The following is an 18,105-nucleotide window of genomic DNA, read 5'->3' as shown; positions in this document are numbered from 1 at the left end:
AAAAAAAAAAAAAAAAAAAAAGAAAACTAAATCCTACAGCATGCTCCTCTATGTTTCTATTTTAACGAAGTGAGACCTAAGTTTCAGATATTTTTGTTCTATATACAGTACTTCAAAAGCACATTTTCGATTCCCTTTTCGGGAAACAAAAGTAATTCCAAACCATCTCCATACCTTCATTAGGTTCAAAAAGTTAAAAAAATTGTTATTCGAATTCATGCAAATAATTTGCTTTTAAAATCCACAATCGAACAATGTTTATACTGGTTTATTTTATTTTAAAAACAGTAAAAATTGACATGACAGCATTGAGAGTCTGTGTTACATCGAATTGACAGTTAAATGATAACTATTATCAAGAACAAAATCCTATAAAGACTGTAGAAATAAAAAAAAAATAACCAACAATAAAACTGCATCCTGAACTGCATTCAAAATTTTGAAATTATTAGAAACATTTTAATATAATCCTAAGGAAGAATTACAAATAGTAAGAATATTATTGATTATTACATTTTGATAATTTACAAACAAAATCTTGCCTATGAAATCATATACATTATGATGCAATCGCGTCATCTATCCAGGTCAAATAAAAATAACATAAGTCAAAAAGTTTATTATTTTATTGGTTGGGTACTCTCTTGGTGGCGTATTATGAACAAAAGAGGGCGCAATCACCTTACGTGCTGATTGTATTGTATTTTACACATTACTTTTACTTTAATCATTATTTTTTGAAAACTTAATTGATCTTGAAAAAAAAAGCCTAATATTTATTGGTTTTCTTACTTATGATTTTTTATATATATTTTAAAAAGTACAGTAAATAAAACTTTGGACAAACATTGTGTAATTAAAAGGTAAAAGGTCACGCAAGTGTAAGGACGATGGAATGCACGAGAACGTGATCATCGATGCGGAATACGGATAGGCATTAGGCTAGCCGCTCTTTAAATTTTCAAAACGTGTGGGCCTACCCACATAAATATTTTTCAAATGATGGATCAAAGGGGCTACCAGCCTTCAGGGCTGTTTGGTGGATACTCCTATGGAGATCCCACTTTGAATGTTCCAGGTAACGATTAAATAAATGTTAAATAAGCTAGGCCTAGACTAGGGCCTAGTAGTACAGGCTAGCTAGTAGGCCTACATAGCCTAGCCTGAGGAAGAAGTGGATGCCCTTTCTCTGTAGGGCCTAGGCCTATGCTCAGCTAGGTCTGCCCGCTGCCCAAGAGCTAGACCGTTCCTCCGAATTGATGAGTTGACTAGCTAGGCCTAGGTACTGCAGTGTAGTAGGCGTCGGCCTACTACTAGGCTACTACTACTAGGCCTACATGATTTAAGGATCAAGTGTCCCCTAGCTAGCCGGACTAGGCAGTAGGCCTAGCCTAGTAGTACAGTAGTAGTAGGCCTAGCTAGGCTTGTAGATAGTAGTCGCCTAGCCTAGGCCTTATTAGTAGGCACAGTATCATGTAGGGCTACAGACAGTAGGCCTGCGTAGGTCTAGCCTACAGTAGACCTAGTAAGTATATAATTATTAACTATTAATAAATATTATACAGTATGTAGGCCATGTTATAAGGGCTTAGGCCTATACTGGTATGAGGTTTAAAAACCTAAACAGCAATGATAAGTACCAAAATGACAATAGGCATAGACTAAAATGGCAAAGGAGCAAAATCAATGCCAAGAGCAAGTGCTGCCTGGCGTGTGGGCCGCAGTTTATAATTTTCCGAATCGTTTTGAAATTGGCCCAATCGTCAAATCGAATATTGCTATGGATGGGCTCTTTTTCCTGCTTTTAATGTTTAATCACATTTTTTTTTTTTTACACATCCATGACGAAATGTTTAAATGCCTCAATAATTTGTTTTTATTTGAATGTTTACTGTTTTTTTATTGTTTCCCCCAATCCTTTTATTAATTAATTTGTATGTTTTTATATTGTTATTAGGCCTATTATTATTGTTATTTTTTTTTCGCGTTTTTAACTGTTATAGTATAGTTTTAGCCTCATTTTGTCTGTATTTTAAAGTTTTATTTATTTGAAAGTTTACTGCTTTTATATTGTGTTTCCCCAATCTTTTTATTATTATTATGCACTTCTGGAAGTGTTGCCGTTTTGCTTTATGGCAGTTTTGACTTATTGCCGTTTTGGTCCATTGCCTTCTAGTCTAAAAGTGTTTTTTTTTTTTTTGCTGTTTTGACTAGAAAGCGAATAAATTATGCTGTCAAAATAATTAAACTGACGACCCTGGCATTGAATGTATTGTATCCTTTGTTCAAAAATTAGGCCTAGAAATCTGTGACGCATTTTGAAAATTGGGCTTTGACCTAATCATCATTCGTATATCAAATGTGTTATGCTGTAGTTATGATTCTGCACACCTATTTTCCTAACAATTTTCTGCGCATATTTGAGCTAGACTTTAAGGTGTCATCTGCTTAATTAAAATACAGAATAGTGCAAGCATCTAAAGTTCCAAGCTATTCAACTCTTATGGCAATGACAATGCATGTAGCATGTATTGTTTATGTGTAACATGTTTGAATTAACACAACCATTGTTCACATTCCTCAGTGACATCAGGGGGCAGCAGCACTATCTCTCCATACCTCAATCTAGATCCTAGATACCTGAATACAGTAAGTGTTATTAATACCATACAGTTTAAATTGTAATTAACATTCACATTGAAAAAGCCACATTTAAATTACATGGTTTAATGGAAAAATCATTACAGTTAAACTTACCTAACTCAAATAAGTTGATCTTATTTTACATGCCAAATATTTGTGTTTTCCATTTATTAAAAATCTGTAAATCGAATTGTATCGAAGTCGAATAATATTTCAATGTCCTCTTGGGTTTCGACTTAAGCAATTTCAACTGTATTGAAGACTGGTTTCAATAAAATCGCTATCTACAAGCTGTTATGACACCTGTTCATGACGCTGATTGGTCGGTTGAATCGGAGAACCTTCTTGATTGCGTCGGGGAACAGCTAGGCAGGGTTAGCAATTGCAATGAAATCTACAATAGCAAATTTATATGGAAACCAAACCTAATAAATTGGAATCTGCTTAAAATTTACAGTAGTCAAAAAGCTGATTAACATAATCAGCTGTTTCAGCATTCTTAAAAAAAATAAATCATGTTTGCACACCTTAATGTGGCAACAAATAAGGTCTTGGCATTGAAGTCAGACTCTGGAGGAAAACAGATTTTTGATATGTTGTAGAACTGATTTTTCTAAGACAGTTCCCCAGTTTTTTGTCAAACAACTTTTTTCTGTCTTAGAAAAATCAGTTCTGCAACATATCAAACAATTTTTTCCTCCGGAGCCTGACTTTAAGAAATGACTCACAGAAATTTGCCGAATTAACATACCATACATTCATGAGTTAAAACAATTGATCCTTTTGATCCCTTCTGTTTTTTTAGGGAGATGCAGAATTTATCGTTCCAACTGGTCAATCAAGGGTCAGAGGTCGTTTTGAGTTGGCATTCTCTCAAATTGGAGGATCAGTCATGGCAGGTAATAGAAAATATTTTTACTACCAAAATTTATAATTTGTATTGTTCTTCAAGTACAGTATGCAGATTTTGTGATGAATATGGTTTTTGAGAAGTTACCACTAATATTTGTTTTCAGGTGCAGTATATGGAGGGGTAAATGGCATCCGTGTGGCCAGAAGTCAAACAGCAGAACTTGCAGGCAAAGTTAGGATGTCACAGTAAGTAAATGTGTTTATGTTGTGAATTTGCATACAGAATTGTTCACAATTCTGGCAAATATTTGTGTAATAATTCACAATAGCTATTCAAGAGACCTGACCTGTATACTGTACATTCCTAAATACTTTTGGTCATGTGATAACAAGTAAACGTTACACGTGGCAGTGCCAGATATTCACTGACTAGGGTTCCAATTTGCCCAACAGGCGTCTACACCAACCTTAGTTGGGGCTGAGGTAAAAACATTTTGAGAATAGGCACCTTATCATGCCTGGAAAATGCATGTCTTGGACTGTAAAAATGCATTTTCAAAGCCTTGTTCCTAAGCGAAGTGACTGACTTTCTTATCGACTGTGTCCTATTCCCCTGACACGTGCTGGCACCGCCACTGCAAACCACTATTGCCCTAAAAACTACTTAGAAAATCAAGTGTCAATTCCAGAAAGGTACTAATTTGTTTTATTGAAGTAAAATTTATTTTTTACTTTCTCAGGATGTTAACCCTAGTAACAAAGCAGGGAGCCTCAGCTGCTAATGCTGTTGGCGTAGTTGGTATGTATATTTTTTATACTCATTACTGTATTAAAATTAGTATTATTTATTAATAATTATTGATTTGCAGCGCATTTTCAACCTCATCACTAACTTTGACCTTTTGCTTTCTTGTAATATGACCCTGTATATTTGGCTAAACTTGTATGAAATACAACTAAAGTAAATACAAGGACCATTGAAGTGTAATCATAATTTGATAGTCTATAATTTCTCTTACTGTAGCGGTAATGTACAGTATACTTGGTCTTGGTATCTCATGGACTCGAGGCACAGAGGATGAAATCAACACAATATCAGCTGCAACAGCTACAGGTCTACTTTACAAATCATCAGGTATGAACTCTGGTAGATAAATTACATAAGAAACAATTTATATCCCCAATCTCATTGCTTATGTACTGTATTTATTCTAGAATAAAATACACGAAGAATAGGTTAAATTGCATACTTTTTAAATGTTATTCTTGTTTCTATAATTCACCAAAGTTATGACTTAACAATATTTAAAAAAAACTGCAATTTCTATCTTTCCCTACAGCTGGACTGAGAACGATGGCAAAAGGAGGTGCAGTTGGTCTTGCTCTTTCAAGTTTATGGTGTTTATACCACAAAAAGGATAAACTTTTAGGATCAGATTCAAATTATTGAGAACATTATAGAATTATATGATTAATACGGAGAACCTATGACATCAATGCTGAACTAAAGAAAAGAACATGGGAGCCATCCATTTGTTGGCGTACCCACCATGGGGTCGGTAGTGTGGAACCGTCCCTGTAGTATTTTTCTCTGAGATATTAAAATTTATATGTTGGCTGCAACAAGTGAAATACCAGTCTGCAGGTCATTTGGGTTGTGATGGTTAGTCAGTGACATGCTGCCCTCTCTAGCCCAAATGCTGTAAAACACTTTACTTATATTGCATTCCTGTATTAAGTACAAGAATTGTAGATATATTTATAAATGCTAATGCAGTAGTTATCAAGTATGGTCTCCAAAAGGTTGATGTCAATATACAGAAACCCACCCTTTGGAATCCACTTGCTCCAAATTGAAAAATTATGTTTTGTTGATACTGTACTTTTATGGAATCGCTCATTATCCAAATGCAGTACTATTATTGATTTCAGTATTGCACATAATTGTTTAAATGACAGATACAGCAGTGGTGGCACTAGTGGGGCGCATATGCCCCCTCTTCGCCCACGCCAAATCCTTCTGTCATCGACGCCACAGTGAGGTTACCAGATAAAAAAATTTAAAAAATAATTATTTGCCTTTTTGCCAATACCAAATATTGTGGTCTAAAAGCAAAATTTGAACCATACTAAGCCATAAAAACTCTCTCTAGTCGACCCTTTTGGTCGGACATGTTGGATCCCTCTGTAGGCAAATTTCTGGAGCCACCGCCGAGATACAGTGCACCATCTAATCAAGATCATCATTGGGGTCCTGAAAATACAGTATGTCTCTGGGTTAAAAGATTGAAGTTTATGTGCCTCAATTGGTATCAAATAAAAGGTGTGCACTGTAATATTGTCACTGAACTATAAACATACTATTAAAGCTATTGTTTGTTAATTTTATCAAAGTGCATTTTTAAATACAGTTAAACTTGCCTAAGTCAATTTTGCCTGACTCAAATAATTTCGAAGTACATCTTATTTTACATGCCAAATTGTTGTGTTTTCCATTAACTATCTGCAAATCAAATTTTATCCAAGTCAGAAAATTTTACAATGCCATTTTGGATTCCACTTAGGAAAGTTCAACTGTATTTTCTAGTTTAATTTTATCAAAGTGCATTTTCCAAACTACAGTAGTTATTCTTAATAAATTATTGTCTGGATATATAATGGAGGTGTTTCCTTCAGTTGTTAATAATGATAGTTGACCTCAATAAAAGCTATGGTTATCAAGATGTATTGGCTACAGATATGCTGTGTTATTCTATTATTCCATAATTAACAGGTGCATAAATAAGACGGTTCATATCCTTTGCATAACCCTTAAATTGTAATCAATTTGAGTCAAAATGTTTTTCCTGCAAGATACATGAATTCACAATCAGCTTCAGATCCAATGTCAATCGTCGATTTAGAGTGTTAAGCTTCTCGGCTGTGCCAAATGATTATAATCTGTTCTTTCTAATTTTACTTTCACCGACATGATTATAGGCATTTTTGCATTGGCTTCACCGCTGAGCCAAATGATTATAATCTGTTCTTTCTAATTTTACTTTCACTGACATGATTATAGCCATTTTCGCATTGTCTGAGATGGAGAGAAACATCAAACTACAGGTACTGTTAGCTAAATACCCAGAAGGATAAAGAAAGCAACTAAAACTGTTTTTGGAAAGTTGACTGTTCGCTGCCTAATTAATCCTTTGACATTTGCTCTTTTAATTTCAATAGCATGACTTGACAAACAGCAATTGCTATTGTTATAAGTATTACGTTGTGGTTTCAATTCCCACCAGAAACACTTATTTTTTTTAATGGGTCAGGTTGGGTAAAAACATCATTCCTAAGATTCAACTAGTTACCGTGGTGGGCACTAGCCTGTTATCATTCCCGAGTACAATATGAGGATGTTTGCGCTATATTACAAACAAATATCTACACAAGACTTTGTGGAAGTGGTTCAGTTTGGTCAATCCCTTGCTGTGCATTTTGCTTGTGTCCTTGAGCAAGGCACTTTTATCTGCATCGCTTCTCTCCACCCAGGAGTATAAATAAGTACCTGGTGGGGTTAGCCAGCTCCTGCGCTGATTACTAGCAGCAACACTTAAAGCATGTGGACCCAATGACCAGGGAAAAGAACTGGCTTTATAACATCAAGGAAGAGGCACATTATAAATGCCTATACCAGTACCATTTAATTAACCTCTTTCAAAAGTCAACATGCACTGCCGTGTAAATCTGACTCGGGGGGGGGGGGCTCACTTGTATACCAACCTTACGGGGGCGTGCAGCAGCCACTCCAAGACATGAGACACTTGCGCTACCCATTTTACTGAAAATTATTAGGGACTTGAACTACCATTTACCAAAATCCGGCGTCGGTTGAACTACTGTTACGGCCATGTAACCTACCAAATTAAACTTATACTTTTCCCGATTGCAATAAGACCGCTGTTCTGTCTGTTCGCAATCTCTACTGTTCGTGGTTATGTATCAACGGTAGGTTTAGCACAGAGGTTAGCAAAAAATCTTTGCTAAAATCGTGTGAAAAATTATGCAACTTTGATACGGGATGGGGCAGGGACTTTAACTACCAAATTTACCTGGTATTTCCCACGCTTGTGCTAACAAGTTCTCAAAAATACCCCCATAAATGCGCCCAGGGACAGTATCTCACTGGGAAATACTACTAGTGGCAGCAAAACAATTTTAGTAAGTGGGCCAACTCAAATGTAGCCTAACCAATAATTTGCTAACAAAGTTTGAATACTGATTCTAACAAAACAACATAACGATGATGGGTTGTATACCCACATAGCAAAATCACAGATAAACAAATATGGTCATGAGGATATCACAACATGAACATTGTATATGCACATCATGACTATATATGGGAATACACACATTTTTTGTCAAAGCTTAAAGAATTGAAAAATAAAACTAAAATAAATTATTCCTGGCACTACTGAAGATTGCTAGTTGTGCTGTGATTCCAGCATATTTAATTTACAAACGGCCTACAATGTCTATGACAATATCCATAAAGGCAGTGATATCAAAATACTGTATTCATTATATGTAATGATTGCTCAATATTAGGCTTACATTAAGCCAATAGAAGAAAAGAAATGTGTTGCCCAAAATCTGGAATTTCTTTTATTTCCTTCCCCCTAAAATCTTAGGCCTAATTTTACAATTAATGCCTACTGGTCACTCACGTCTTGCATTCCAGCAGGTAAAAAAAAACCATAGGGTTAAAATCAACATTTAAAGTTTAAAATTAATTAAGTTTGAAAAGTGGCCTTTTCAAACATACAGTACTGTACAAATATTTTGGGCACCTATAAAAATAATATATATAAAAACGCATAGATTTTGAAGACTGGGTTGGTTGAGCTTGGGCAACACAAGTGGACATTAACTACATGGAAGCTACTCTCAATATCACACACTGGCTTTGAATCTTCTACTACATCTTACTGGCTTTTAATACCATAAGCTGGACATTGACTAATAAATCATATCAATATCCTCATTCTTGTCAATCTCCACCGATTACCATGAGCTGGAACTTGTCCAGAGTTCCTCACATTAATATGAACTTATTCTTGTATAGGTCTTTTACTATCATGAGCATCTTGGGTAGCCTCAGTTTCGTCCAGCCCCCTACACTATCAACACTTCACTCTTGTGCAATTATTTTATCATCATGAACCTTGTGGGTGCCTTAATTTTGTCTAGCTCCTCACAATTACTGACATTGCATTTTTGTGCATGTTCTTTTATTATCATTGTCCTTGGGTAGCCTCAATCTTGTGCAGCTACTCACATTATCAAAACTTTATTCTTGAGCAGGTTCTTTTACTATCATGAACCTCCTGGGTCAGCCTAAATCTTGTGCAGCTCCTCACATTATCAAAACTTTCCTCTTGTGCAGGTTCTTTCAACATCATGAGCATCTTGTGAGTAGTCTCCATCTACTCACATTGTTTAACTTTATTCTTGTGCATAAGCCCTCTTGTGTAGCCATAAGTTTGTCCTTTGTATTCTTGTGCAGGTCCTTTTAACATCATGAGCCTCCTGAGTAGCCTCAGTCTTGTCTGGCTTCAGTTCACATCACAAACTAGGATTTTTTCTTGTACACTCCTCCTTTTATATCATGAACTGGAACTTAGCTCCAATTTTGTCTACAGTAGGTCCTGTCATTGTGTTTAACAAGGCTTTATTCTTGTGCATCTCCTATTAATATTATGCGCCAAACCTTTATCAACCCTTGTATAGTTCTCATTTACCCATGCGAGAGGCTCAAATAATACTTTCACACCATCAATAGACACAAATCATTTACGAAATTGCTGTCACATTCAATTTCTATCTTACATAAGGAAGCACCAAATGGAACTTCTTTGTAGTAGGCCATACTGCGCTAAAAATATGGCAAATCCCTTCCATATGAGGTCATCTACTTCCCTGTGTTGATTGATGGTAGCACACTCTTAGCAAAGTTTTCAAGATGATCAGTGTTATTAGTCTTCCTCCTCTTCATCCACATCACCCTCAGTTCTCTTCATCAGTTTCTGCATGGAGACTTTTCTTAGGAGTTCTGGATGGCCCTCCATCACCATTCGATCTTCCCATTCTTCCATCTCTACCTCATACCTCTTTCCATCCTCCTTTGCTCTTTGTTTGAAGACCTGAAAAAGAAAACAGTCATAGGCAACACCATGTTAACACCCACCAGGCTGTATGATTTACAGTACAAAACATCAAGCACAGGTGTACCTAGGGGTATTAACATGGTGGTGATGAGGTAGTGCAATGACAAAGTAAGGATGGAACAGAAGGGAAGCTAGTTATTAAGACGTGGGATGACTTGAGGTTGAGTATTTTCTCTTATTTTTTGCTCACCAAGTACGGAGAAAAAAAAACATTTTTGAGGACTTTTGTTGTCTGTTTAGAGGGTGGCTTATACTTACTGCTTTCTCCTCTTCTGTCATGGAGTTCCAATCTTCACTTAACTTTACCATTAAATCCTGAAAAACAATGTTATTAAACATTAAACCATAAAGAAAAAGGCATAACAAAGAAGAATTAATTTTGTTTAACCATATTTATAGAGATATTCAGGGAACCTCTTAATTAAATGAAGAAATGGGATGCTTTTATCAACAAAATCTCTTTATGTGGCTGAGAGAGTGGGGTTGTTTTTAGTTGTGAGAAAAAGTTCTGCTGTTACAGGAATTGAACCCATGACCCTGGGATTAGAAGGCAAGCATCTCAACCACTAAGCTATTAAACACCACTTAAATCTGCACAAACATGCAGTGGACTGTAACTAAATCTCCTGTACCTGAAATTTGAAAATAGTGGAAAGAATACAGTGGAGGGAGTAACTGAAGCGTGAATAATAAAGATGTGGGTGTGTATGCAATGGTAGGGAGGCTCAATTGAAAGATTAAAAATCAAGGGAGGGGTAAGAACACTAGAATTTGCATCATAAACATAACTTGTTTTTCCAGAAAAATAAAATAAAATAAATAAATTACAAATTTGAATTATATAGCATGTTAAAAAAACATGTCCATCCCTATGCAACTTAATGAGACTTTGCATCACATTCTTTCATTTATTTAGGAGGGCCCTGAATAGGATATGTTGGAAGGGTCACAAAATTAGCGAACTGTCGCTAAATGTAATTAACATATTAAAGAATATGACAGTATTGTATGCTTTAGTACAGTAAAGCTGTAATAACTTTGGCAATAATAAGTCGATTCCAGTATACCTATAATTTTAAAGCTTATATTGTGGAGATAATGTAAAAAGTCAATTTTTTTTTTGTTTTTTGTCAATGATGCTGTTTTTGAAATAGAAAGCTCCATATATGGTTTAGAAGAGACTTTTTTTTATTCCTTGTTTCGTGTACTTATTTTTTGAAAGATTATTGGAGGAGGGCGGAATAAAAATAAAAATATAACTTTGTTTTCTTATTTAGCAAATAGCTTTGCTAAAATCATCCAGACGGAGGAGAAAATAAAAATAAAATTTCATTAATAAATGTGAAATAGTATGGCTAAATGCTTCAAATTTATATAATTAGGAAGAAATTTTTCTTTGTCGATTTCAAGGCAGTGGAGGGCGGAATAAAAATAAAGAAAAACTTTTATTTTTTATCTGAAATTTCAACTTTTTCATGGCGTGGGTGTGCTAATCGTGCAAAAATAAAATTTTCTTTTTACTCGAAATCATCAATATTTGCAGTCGGTGGGTTCGCTAAACAACGTATAAAAGAAGTCTCGTCTTAAAGAAAAAAAATATGTTTGAGAGCTTCCCTATATTCTCTCAATGGGTTTAAATGGTTTATCAAACACAATGTCATAAATACATATTCTAATGACAATATACACACATTAAAATGTGGAAGCAATCAAACTAGGAGTGCTCTTCACAAGAAATTTCAGGGCAATGGTGGTGCAGATACATACATCACGGGCATCCACTAGAAAACCAACCAAACTCAGTATTTAATTGTGCCTCTAGATAGTCAAGAAATCAAAAATTACTATAACATCTTGCATAACAACAAAATTTTCTTTAAAAAATTCAAAAAGTTACCACATTACGGGTAAAAAGTGCACCTTTACTTCAGCTTTCTAAGTATAATTAGGGTGCAGTTTACCCATTACATCTTTAATAAGTTAATTATTGACAGCAGTGTCCTTCAAGGATCAGTGCTTGCAGCGGTTCTTTACTGTACTTATATAAATGATTTACTAAAACCATCAATACTTTTTTATCATTTCAAATTGTTTGCAGAAGATACTTATTTATAATATAAGAAGATAAACAGAAATTACTGCAGTATGTCGGTCTCAAAGAGATATGTTTTAAAATTCCTTCATTAATCATAATGCAATAGTGAGGCAGCAGTTACAAGTCCCATTTGAAATCATTGTTGAAAGAGTGGATGTTTTTTACTTTTAGTATTTAAGCTCCATTTGTTTTGGAATTTTATTCAAGACTACCAGCACCTATTTGGTTTGAATTTGGTAATACAGTAACATCTCTTTTTGAAAACTTTAAAAAAACACAATTTTAAGTGTTTTTGTAGTTAAAATGATCCTTAGTAATGACGTCATCACCACAATTCCAGGTCATAATTGGGAGGTTCTTAATTGGGTGATTTTCTGTAATTATATTTACCAAATTATTTAGCAAAATATTCTCGAGGCTAACTATTAAGTATATATACTGTTATATGAAAAATTTACATTATACAGATTACATCCACAATAATGCTATCTTACTATAACCACTACCATTTGCAGTAAAAGCATAGCATAGGTAAGCATTTCTTTTATCCTTTTATAGTTAACTAACACCAATGAAGAAGAAAAATAATCTTCCAAAAGCTTCACTGCCTTTGAGAGGGCAGTAACCAATACTCTTATCTACCTTGCTAAATCCGCTAAACTCTGATGCTCGGCTCATGACATAATATGAAAATGCTTGTCTTGCCTTTTTTGGTTTATCCAACTTTCTTAACAACTGAAATGAGAGGAAAAGAGCAAAAGAATAAGAAATTCATAGAACAATGATTAATGAGGGTAACCCAAAAAAAAAAAAGCAAAAGATGACAATCATGTGGTCTTCTATATCAAAAAAATGTAGCATGTAAAAATAAACAACAAACGCACTAACTAAACACAAATCAAGTGCAAAAAAAAAGATAAAATAAAAATACAACATACAATATAATGTACATACAAAATGTGGGGTACATTTCAAAAAAAACTTTAAAGGGCTGAAACAACTGATAATACAATACTTTGTATTATTTAGCATTAACATATTATATTTATCTGATTCCTGCTTAACACATTGACTGCTAGTTTCATTCCACCATAGTGGAAAAATCATTCCCATCAACTTCAATAACACCCAAACAAACCTACAGCATTTATTTACTTCCGAGTTCTGTCCTGCGACTCCAGGCTGAGAATATACATTCTGGCGAACACTGCCAACATGCAATACAATAGTGATATGTTTAGAAAGGTGTGGATGTGAACTCGTATCCTTGGTGTCCTAGGTCAACCCTGTCGGACGTGAACTCGTGTCCTTGGCTGCAATCATGTTAAAATGTTAATTGTGAAGGTAACTATATATTAGGCTTAAAAAAATAATTGTTTGCCGTTCTTTTTTTTTAAATGATAAAATTTTTTTTTTTTTTAAATACTCAACAGATGGAATAAAAATAACCCACAGAGGCCTAGAATGGCAATATCTTACATCAGACAACAACTTTAGACTAATTTGTAGGGTATCTGGCAAAAAATAAAGATAAATTCACTCAAATTTTTTTTAATTTTTTTTTTTCCGCCCCTATTTTTTTCAGAGAGTTAGGGGCGGATGAGGAGGGCAAACAAACATTTTTTTTTTGGCCTTATCTACTAAGAATATATTTAAACTAATACTTATTTACTCACCGTCTTTTCCCTCCTTTTAGCTCTTTTTACGCGCTTTAGTTTTTTTTCTTCTTTTATTTCATCTAATTCTACATCGGATATTGATGATTCAAATTCCTTCAGTTCATTTTGGTATTTTTCTTCTAGCATCTTTGCTTTCCTTACATATTGCTGCAAAAATAACCAAGTAAAATACATAAATATAAGGAAACAAAAATAACCTAATAAATAATTGAATAAGTAAATAGAAAAATAAATAGGTCACATACTGAGTAATGATCTCCCCATTTGGAGGAGGCCCGTTAAATGCTCTATGTTACAAAACATTTAGCGTTTGTGATGAAAATGATGATAATCTAAGAAAAAAAAATTCTATGATATTCAAAACTTAACATATCATTATAACTATTTGCTTCAGATTTTAAAAAATATATTTTCAATTTAGGCATAAATAACAAATAGCCAACAATTACTATAAAGTTTAGAAGACCGGCTCTGGCAAAACCTTACATTTGTTAGCAATTCAAATTTTGTGCTATTTTTGTGCTCCAAGTTACTAAATCCTATAATATAACAAATGTAACTTACATCTTTCTCTTCTGCTGGAAGTTCTCTCCACAATTCTGCTATTAATTTTGATATTTCTGACACAGGTTTATCTATTAAAATAATCAAATCATAATTGAATTTTAAATACAAATCTACCTGTGTATCTAACTGTTGGCTAAAATGATGATTAGAAATGAATACAAAGTTGAGTGGATGAGCAGCCTTAACAGTGGCGCTGGTACAAGCCTGCCTTTGTCCAAGTTTTGGATGGTAGAACCACGTCTTCTCGAGTAATAACTTAAAATGGATGTCTAGTGTACACATCTGGCTTACACGCGCTTTAAAGAACCCACTGCATGTTTCGGAAAAGTATGGGGTTATCTCAAGGCTATGGTTCCTTTCAGTCCCTGTCGAGGTGACCATGTGTAGCTACTATATTTATAGGCAGTCACGGACAATGCCAATACACAATTCAGCATAATGACGCTACAAATTATGGGCTATTCTCCTAACTTTAAAGTATAAGAATTCCTAAATCTGCATGTTACGGTCCTAATCCAATTTATAAATAATAACATCCAATCACAATTAGGAATTGATTTAAGACTGGTGTAACAATAGCCACTGCCTCAAGTTAATACAACTGACCTGGATTTTCTGCTGTCAAATTTGGTCTGGTATCTTTGCTAAACTGAATGTAACTGTTACCTGGCCTCTTAGGTGGCACTCCTGTGCTCAACTGACATTTTAGTAATATAGCAGGTGATCTGCAAAAAAATGTTCACAATCACAATTTATATGTAAAGTATTCTAGCGTTGAGCACATTTTATTATACTGTACATACTAGCCATTACCAGATATATCCCATGATATCATAAATCATATAATTTATTTTGCCATTCACATAATACAAAGAAAGTAAACATGTTACAAAGTATACCAACACAACCTCAGTTGATACCAGACAGGATTGCAGAAAATAAACAAGTTCACTGTCAAGCTCTCCGGATATCAGTTGATCAAAAATCAGGACCATAATGGTAGATCAATTTAAGTATGCTCTGTCAATTTTACTATTGTACATTTACTTTCATTGAACATGTATCGTGAATAAATATGTTGAATAATAAAATTAAAGTTTCATTTATAATAAATTTCATGTTATAAATATATATTAAATATAGGTCTATGTACATTCCAGTGTGAAGGGGAAGAATGCAAGTTTGCAAGAAATGTTCAGCTTCATTTGAAATGAAAAGATGGTGAGTTGTACATTTTCTTCTGGTTTTAGGCCTTGGCACCTTCTTCTTCTTTCCTCTTCTTCAAAAAATAAGATTAGTTGGCTCACTTTGCAAGGTGATGAGTGGTACTCAGTTGACTCTACCTGAATGGTAGTAATTAGCATCACTAAAAAAGAAACTGGCCTCGGCCTCATTATAAAACAGACATCTACAATGTAAACTACTGTAACCTTAATTTGCACGGGGGAAAAATTAGACTTTTGATTTGCGCCGAAAATCGCTAGGAAAATAGGTGCGCAGAATTGTAACTACTGCATAAATATTGATTGTAAATTAAGACATAGGTCAAGGAAAACTTTGCATGGAAAGTCGTCCTGAGCCCTACTGGCTACTAGTTGATGTCTGTCAGTTGAATCGAAAGAGCTAAGCTTTAGGGTATAGTCCAGCCATGGTCCAGCTAAGGCAAGACTTTTTTAATTCCTGAACTTAATTTCTTCTCAGAGGGTGGAAAAATATAATAATTTAAATTTTGTTTTCTGAATAACAAATGGTTCTGAAAAAAACATCCAGACGGAGGAGAAAATAAAAATAAAATTTTATTGATGAATGTAATAAAACAATGTAGTAATGGGATGGTTATATTAGGAAAAAATATTACATAGAATAGGCTAGTAGAAAAATATTTTTTCCTTAGTTTTGGAGATTTCAAGGAAAAGGTAGGCGTAATAAAAATTGTTAAAAAAAAACTTTTTTTTTTAAATTTCTATTTTTTTTCGTGGCGGCGGATACACAAATTGGCCAAAAAGAAAATTTTACTGACTGAAATCATCATTATTGGCGGGGGGGGGGGGGGGAATTGGCTAATAAACAAGGTATAGGCCTAGGCCTAAAAAAAGTCCTGAGAATAGGTCTAGGCCTAGGCTAGTCGCTAATGCACTTTAGTACTCCACCCTTACTCTAACATCAACATTAAGATAGCAAGACTGGAGTTGAGTTTTAAGGTTAGGGTGGAGTACTAAAGTGCATTAGCAACCTAGGTTAGACACAATTGTGGCTACAAAAGGCCTGCCTTTTTTATTTTACCCTTTTCACCACCAGGCCTAGCTAGGCCTCATTCCTACCTATCCTAGACTAGGCCTCCCTACCTAGCCTAGCCTCTAGGCCCTAACCTACCTAGCCTAGCCTCTAGGGCCTAGGGTAGGCAAGAACAGGACAATAATTTAATATTTATATCGGTGAAGTCTAGGCCTAGAAATTAGGACATTGTATAATATTATAAGACGGGTTCTTTATGACGCTTTAACATTACCTTATTAGAAAACGCTTTAGACTTTGACTTTGAAAGAGCAGCATTCGACTAACTGCAAGCTTGGACTTTGAACAACAACATGCTGCCATTTTCGCGGTAGAATGAATGCCCAGGGTGAAGGTGAAAACAAGGTCAGTGTGTGTCTTCAACCGTATCATATCAATCAACACTGTCAAAAGATCAGTGAAGCAGAGAACGTGCAAAGTAATGAAGAAATTGAAAATAATAATGAACAATATAGCATTTGACAATGGAAATTATACTGGACAAAGGAATGTATATAAGGAATGGATAAATGAAAAGAAAAATCATGGACTATTTGATCATATTGTTCTTTCAATATCATTATTGTTAATTGTTATTATTAAATATTATTATTATTATTATTATTATTATTATTATTATTATTATTATTATTATTATTATTATTATTATTGTTATTTATTTATTTATTATTATTATTATTATTATTATTATTATTATTATTATTAATATTATTATTATTTTTATTTTTTCCGGAATAAAATAAATGAAATGAAATGATTTTTTTTTTAATTTAAAAATTCATACAATTTATGTTATTGATGAATGAATGAATGAGTAAATGGATAAATAATAATTAATAATCATTTATTCACTCATTGCATTCATTCATCAATAACAATTTACGTTATTGATGAATGAATGTGAGTGAATGATTATTAATTTTTTTAAATTATATTTTCTTTTATATGAAAATAATTTTGTTTGTTGAACCCACTAGTTGCTGAAAATTTTGCGAAGGTAAAGCACCTATAATTATCAAACCGAAAAAGCTAATTTTCCTATTATACTCTATGGAACCACATGAAATTGTTTAAGAATTTCTGTTGTGTTGAAGTGCATTATGATATACACTTTTTAAGCCAGTCACCCACTGCACCAATGGTTGTCACGGGGGTTTGTTTGCACTCAATAAAGATAACCAATCGTCTTCTAATGATGATCCTGTCGCACTGATTGTCATTATTTTACAATATTGATGTTGTGTATTGTTACTTGAAAATGTGAAAATGTGGCAAAAACAAGCCAAACCAGTCGCTAGTCGCAAATCATGTTTCAGAGATAATAGCCTAAACATGCTGGAATTTCAAAAATTTTTCAAATCTATTTTATTGCACTAAACCATTATATATCTATACATCATGCTATTGTTATTTTCCTTTCAATGTTAAAACAGCAATTTTTGATGATTTGGCGATGGTCCCTGCCCAAGAAATGCCTGAAATCGTGGACTTTTAAGCCGATTTCTCAAATATTGCTCCATAAACAGCTACTGTATATGTTTAAAATCCTGTGACTTCATAACAAAATGTTAGACGATTCTTTTATTATGTTATAGAACACATTTCACTGTTCAACCCTGTATTAATAATTAAAAAATGATTTTTGCAAAAAGTGACTGGTTTGGCTTGTATTTGCCACAAATATAAAAGCAATGAATAAAATAAACAATCACACTTCTTTCTACATAGATTGTTTATTACCGCTAGTGATTTCTGAAAATAAAAC

At 33.9% G+C, this 18,105-nt stretch overlaps 2 protein-coding genes across 2 annotated transcripts; one reads left to right on the top strand and one right to left on the bottom strand.

Annotated features, from left to right (window-relative positions):
- The first annotated feature begins 870 nt into the window (after positions 1–870).
- Positions 871–6,233, top strand: LOC117123314 (mitochondrial import inner membrane translocase subunit Tim23-like). Its single transcript, XM_033269199.1, has 7 exons — positions 871–1,078; positions 2,585–2,649; positions 3,449–3,542; positions 3,660–3,741; positions 4,236–4,294; positions 4,520–4,630; positions 4,836–6,233. The coding sequence occupies exons 1-7, from the start codon at positions 1,000–1,002 to the stop codon at positions 4,943–4,945; spliced, it is 600 nt and encodes a 199-aa protein (XP_033125090.1). The 5' UTR covers positions 871–999; the 3' UTR covers positions 4,946–6,233.
- Positions 6,234–9,387: 3,154 nt separating this feature from the next.
- On the bottom strand, positions 9,388–16,687 carry LOC117123313 (transcription factor A, mitochondrial-like). Its single transcript, XM_033269198.1, has 7 exons — positions 16,555–16,687; positions 14,652–14,770; positions 14,043–14,113; positions 13,476–13,625; positions 12,442–12,534; positions 9,963–10,019; positions 9,388–9,680 (listed from the first exon to the last, which is right to left on the bottom strand). Exons 1-7 carry the CDS (start codon positions 16,641–16,643, stop codon positions 9,513–9,515), a joined length of 747 nt encoding a protein of 248 aa, XP_033125089.1. The 5' UTR covers positions 16,644–16,687; the 3' UTR covers positions 9,388–9,512.
- Between the last annotated feature and the right edge of the window lie 1,418 nt (positions 16,688–18,105).

Source organism: Anneissia japonica, unplaced genomic scaffold, assembly GCF_011630105.1.
Source record: "Anneissia japonica isolate Jap-2015-1 unplaced genomic scaffold, ASM1163010v1 scaffold287732_len518695_cov146, whole genome shotgun sequence".
Taxonomy (NCBI): domain Eukaryota; kingdom Metazoa; phylum Echinodermata; class Crinoidea; order Comatulida; family Comatulidae; genus Anneissia; species Anneissia japonica.
This window is presented reverse-complemented; position numbering and strand designations above follow the sequence as displayed.

What these genes read in the sequence shown, in the direction of transcription:
- LOC117123314 (XM_033269199.1), top strand. Translation starts at nt 1,000, where the DNA reads ATGATGGATCAAAGGGGCTACCAGCCTTCAGGGCTGTTTGGTGGATAC. An exon ending in GGCAAAGTTAGGATGTCACA is followed by an intron (nt 3,742 to 4,235) that starts GTAAGTAAATGT and finishes TTACTTTCTCAG; the next exon opens with GATGTTAACCCTAGTAACAA. An exon ending in TAATGCTGTTGGCGTAGTTG is followed by an intron (nt 4,295 to 4,519) that starts GTATGTATATTT and finishes CTCTTACTGTAG; the next exon opens with CGGTAATGTACAGTATACTT.
- LOC117123313 (XM_033269198.1), bottom strand. Translation starts at nt 16,643, where the DNA reads ATGGCAGCATGTTGTTGTTCAAAGTCCAAGCTTGCAGTTAGTCGAATG. An exon ending in TTTGACAGCAGAAAATCCAG is followed by an intron (nt 14,114 to 14,651) that starts GTCAGTTGTATT and finishes TTATTTTAATAG; the next exon opens with ATAAACCTGTGTCAGAAATA. An exon ending in TGACAGAAGAGGAGAAAGCA is followed by an intron (nt 9,681 to 9,962) that starts GTAAGTATAAGC and finishes TTTCTTTTTCAG; the next exon opens with GTCTTCAAACAAAGAGCAAA.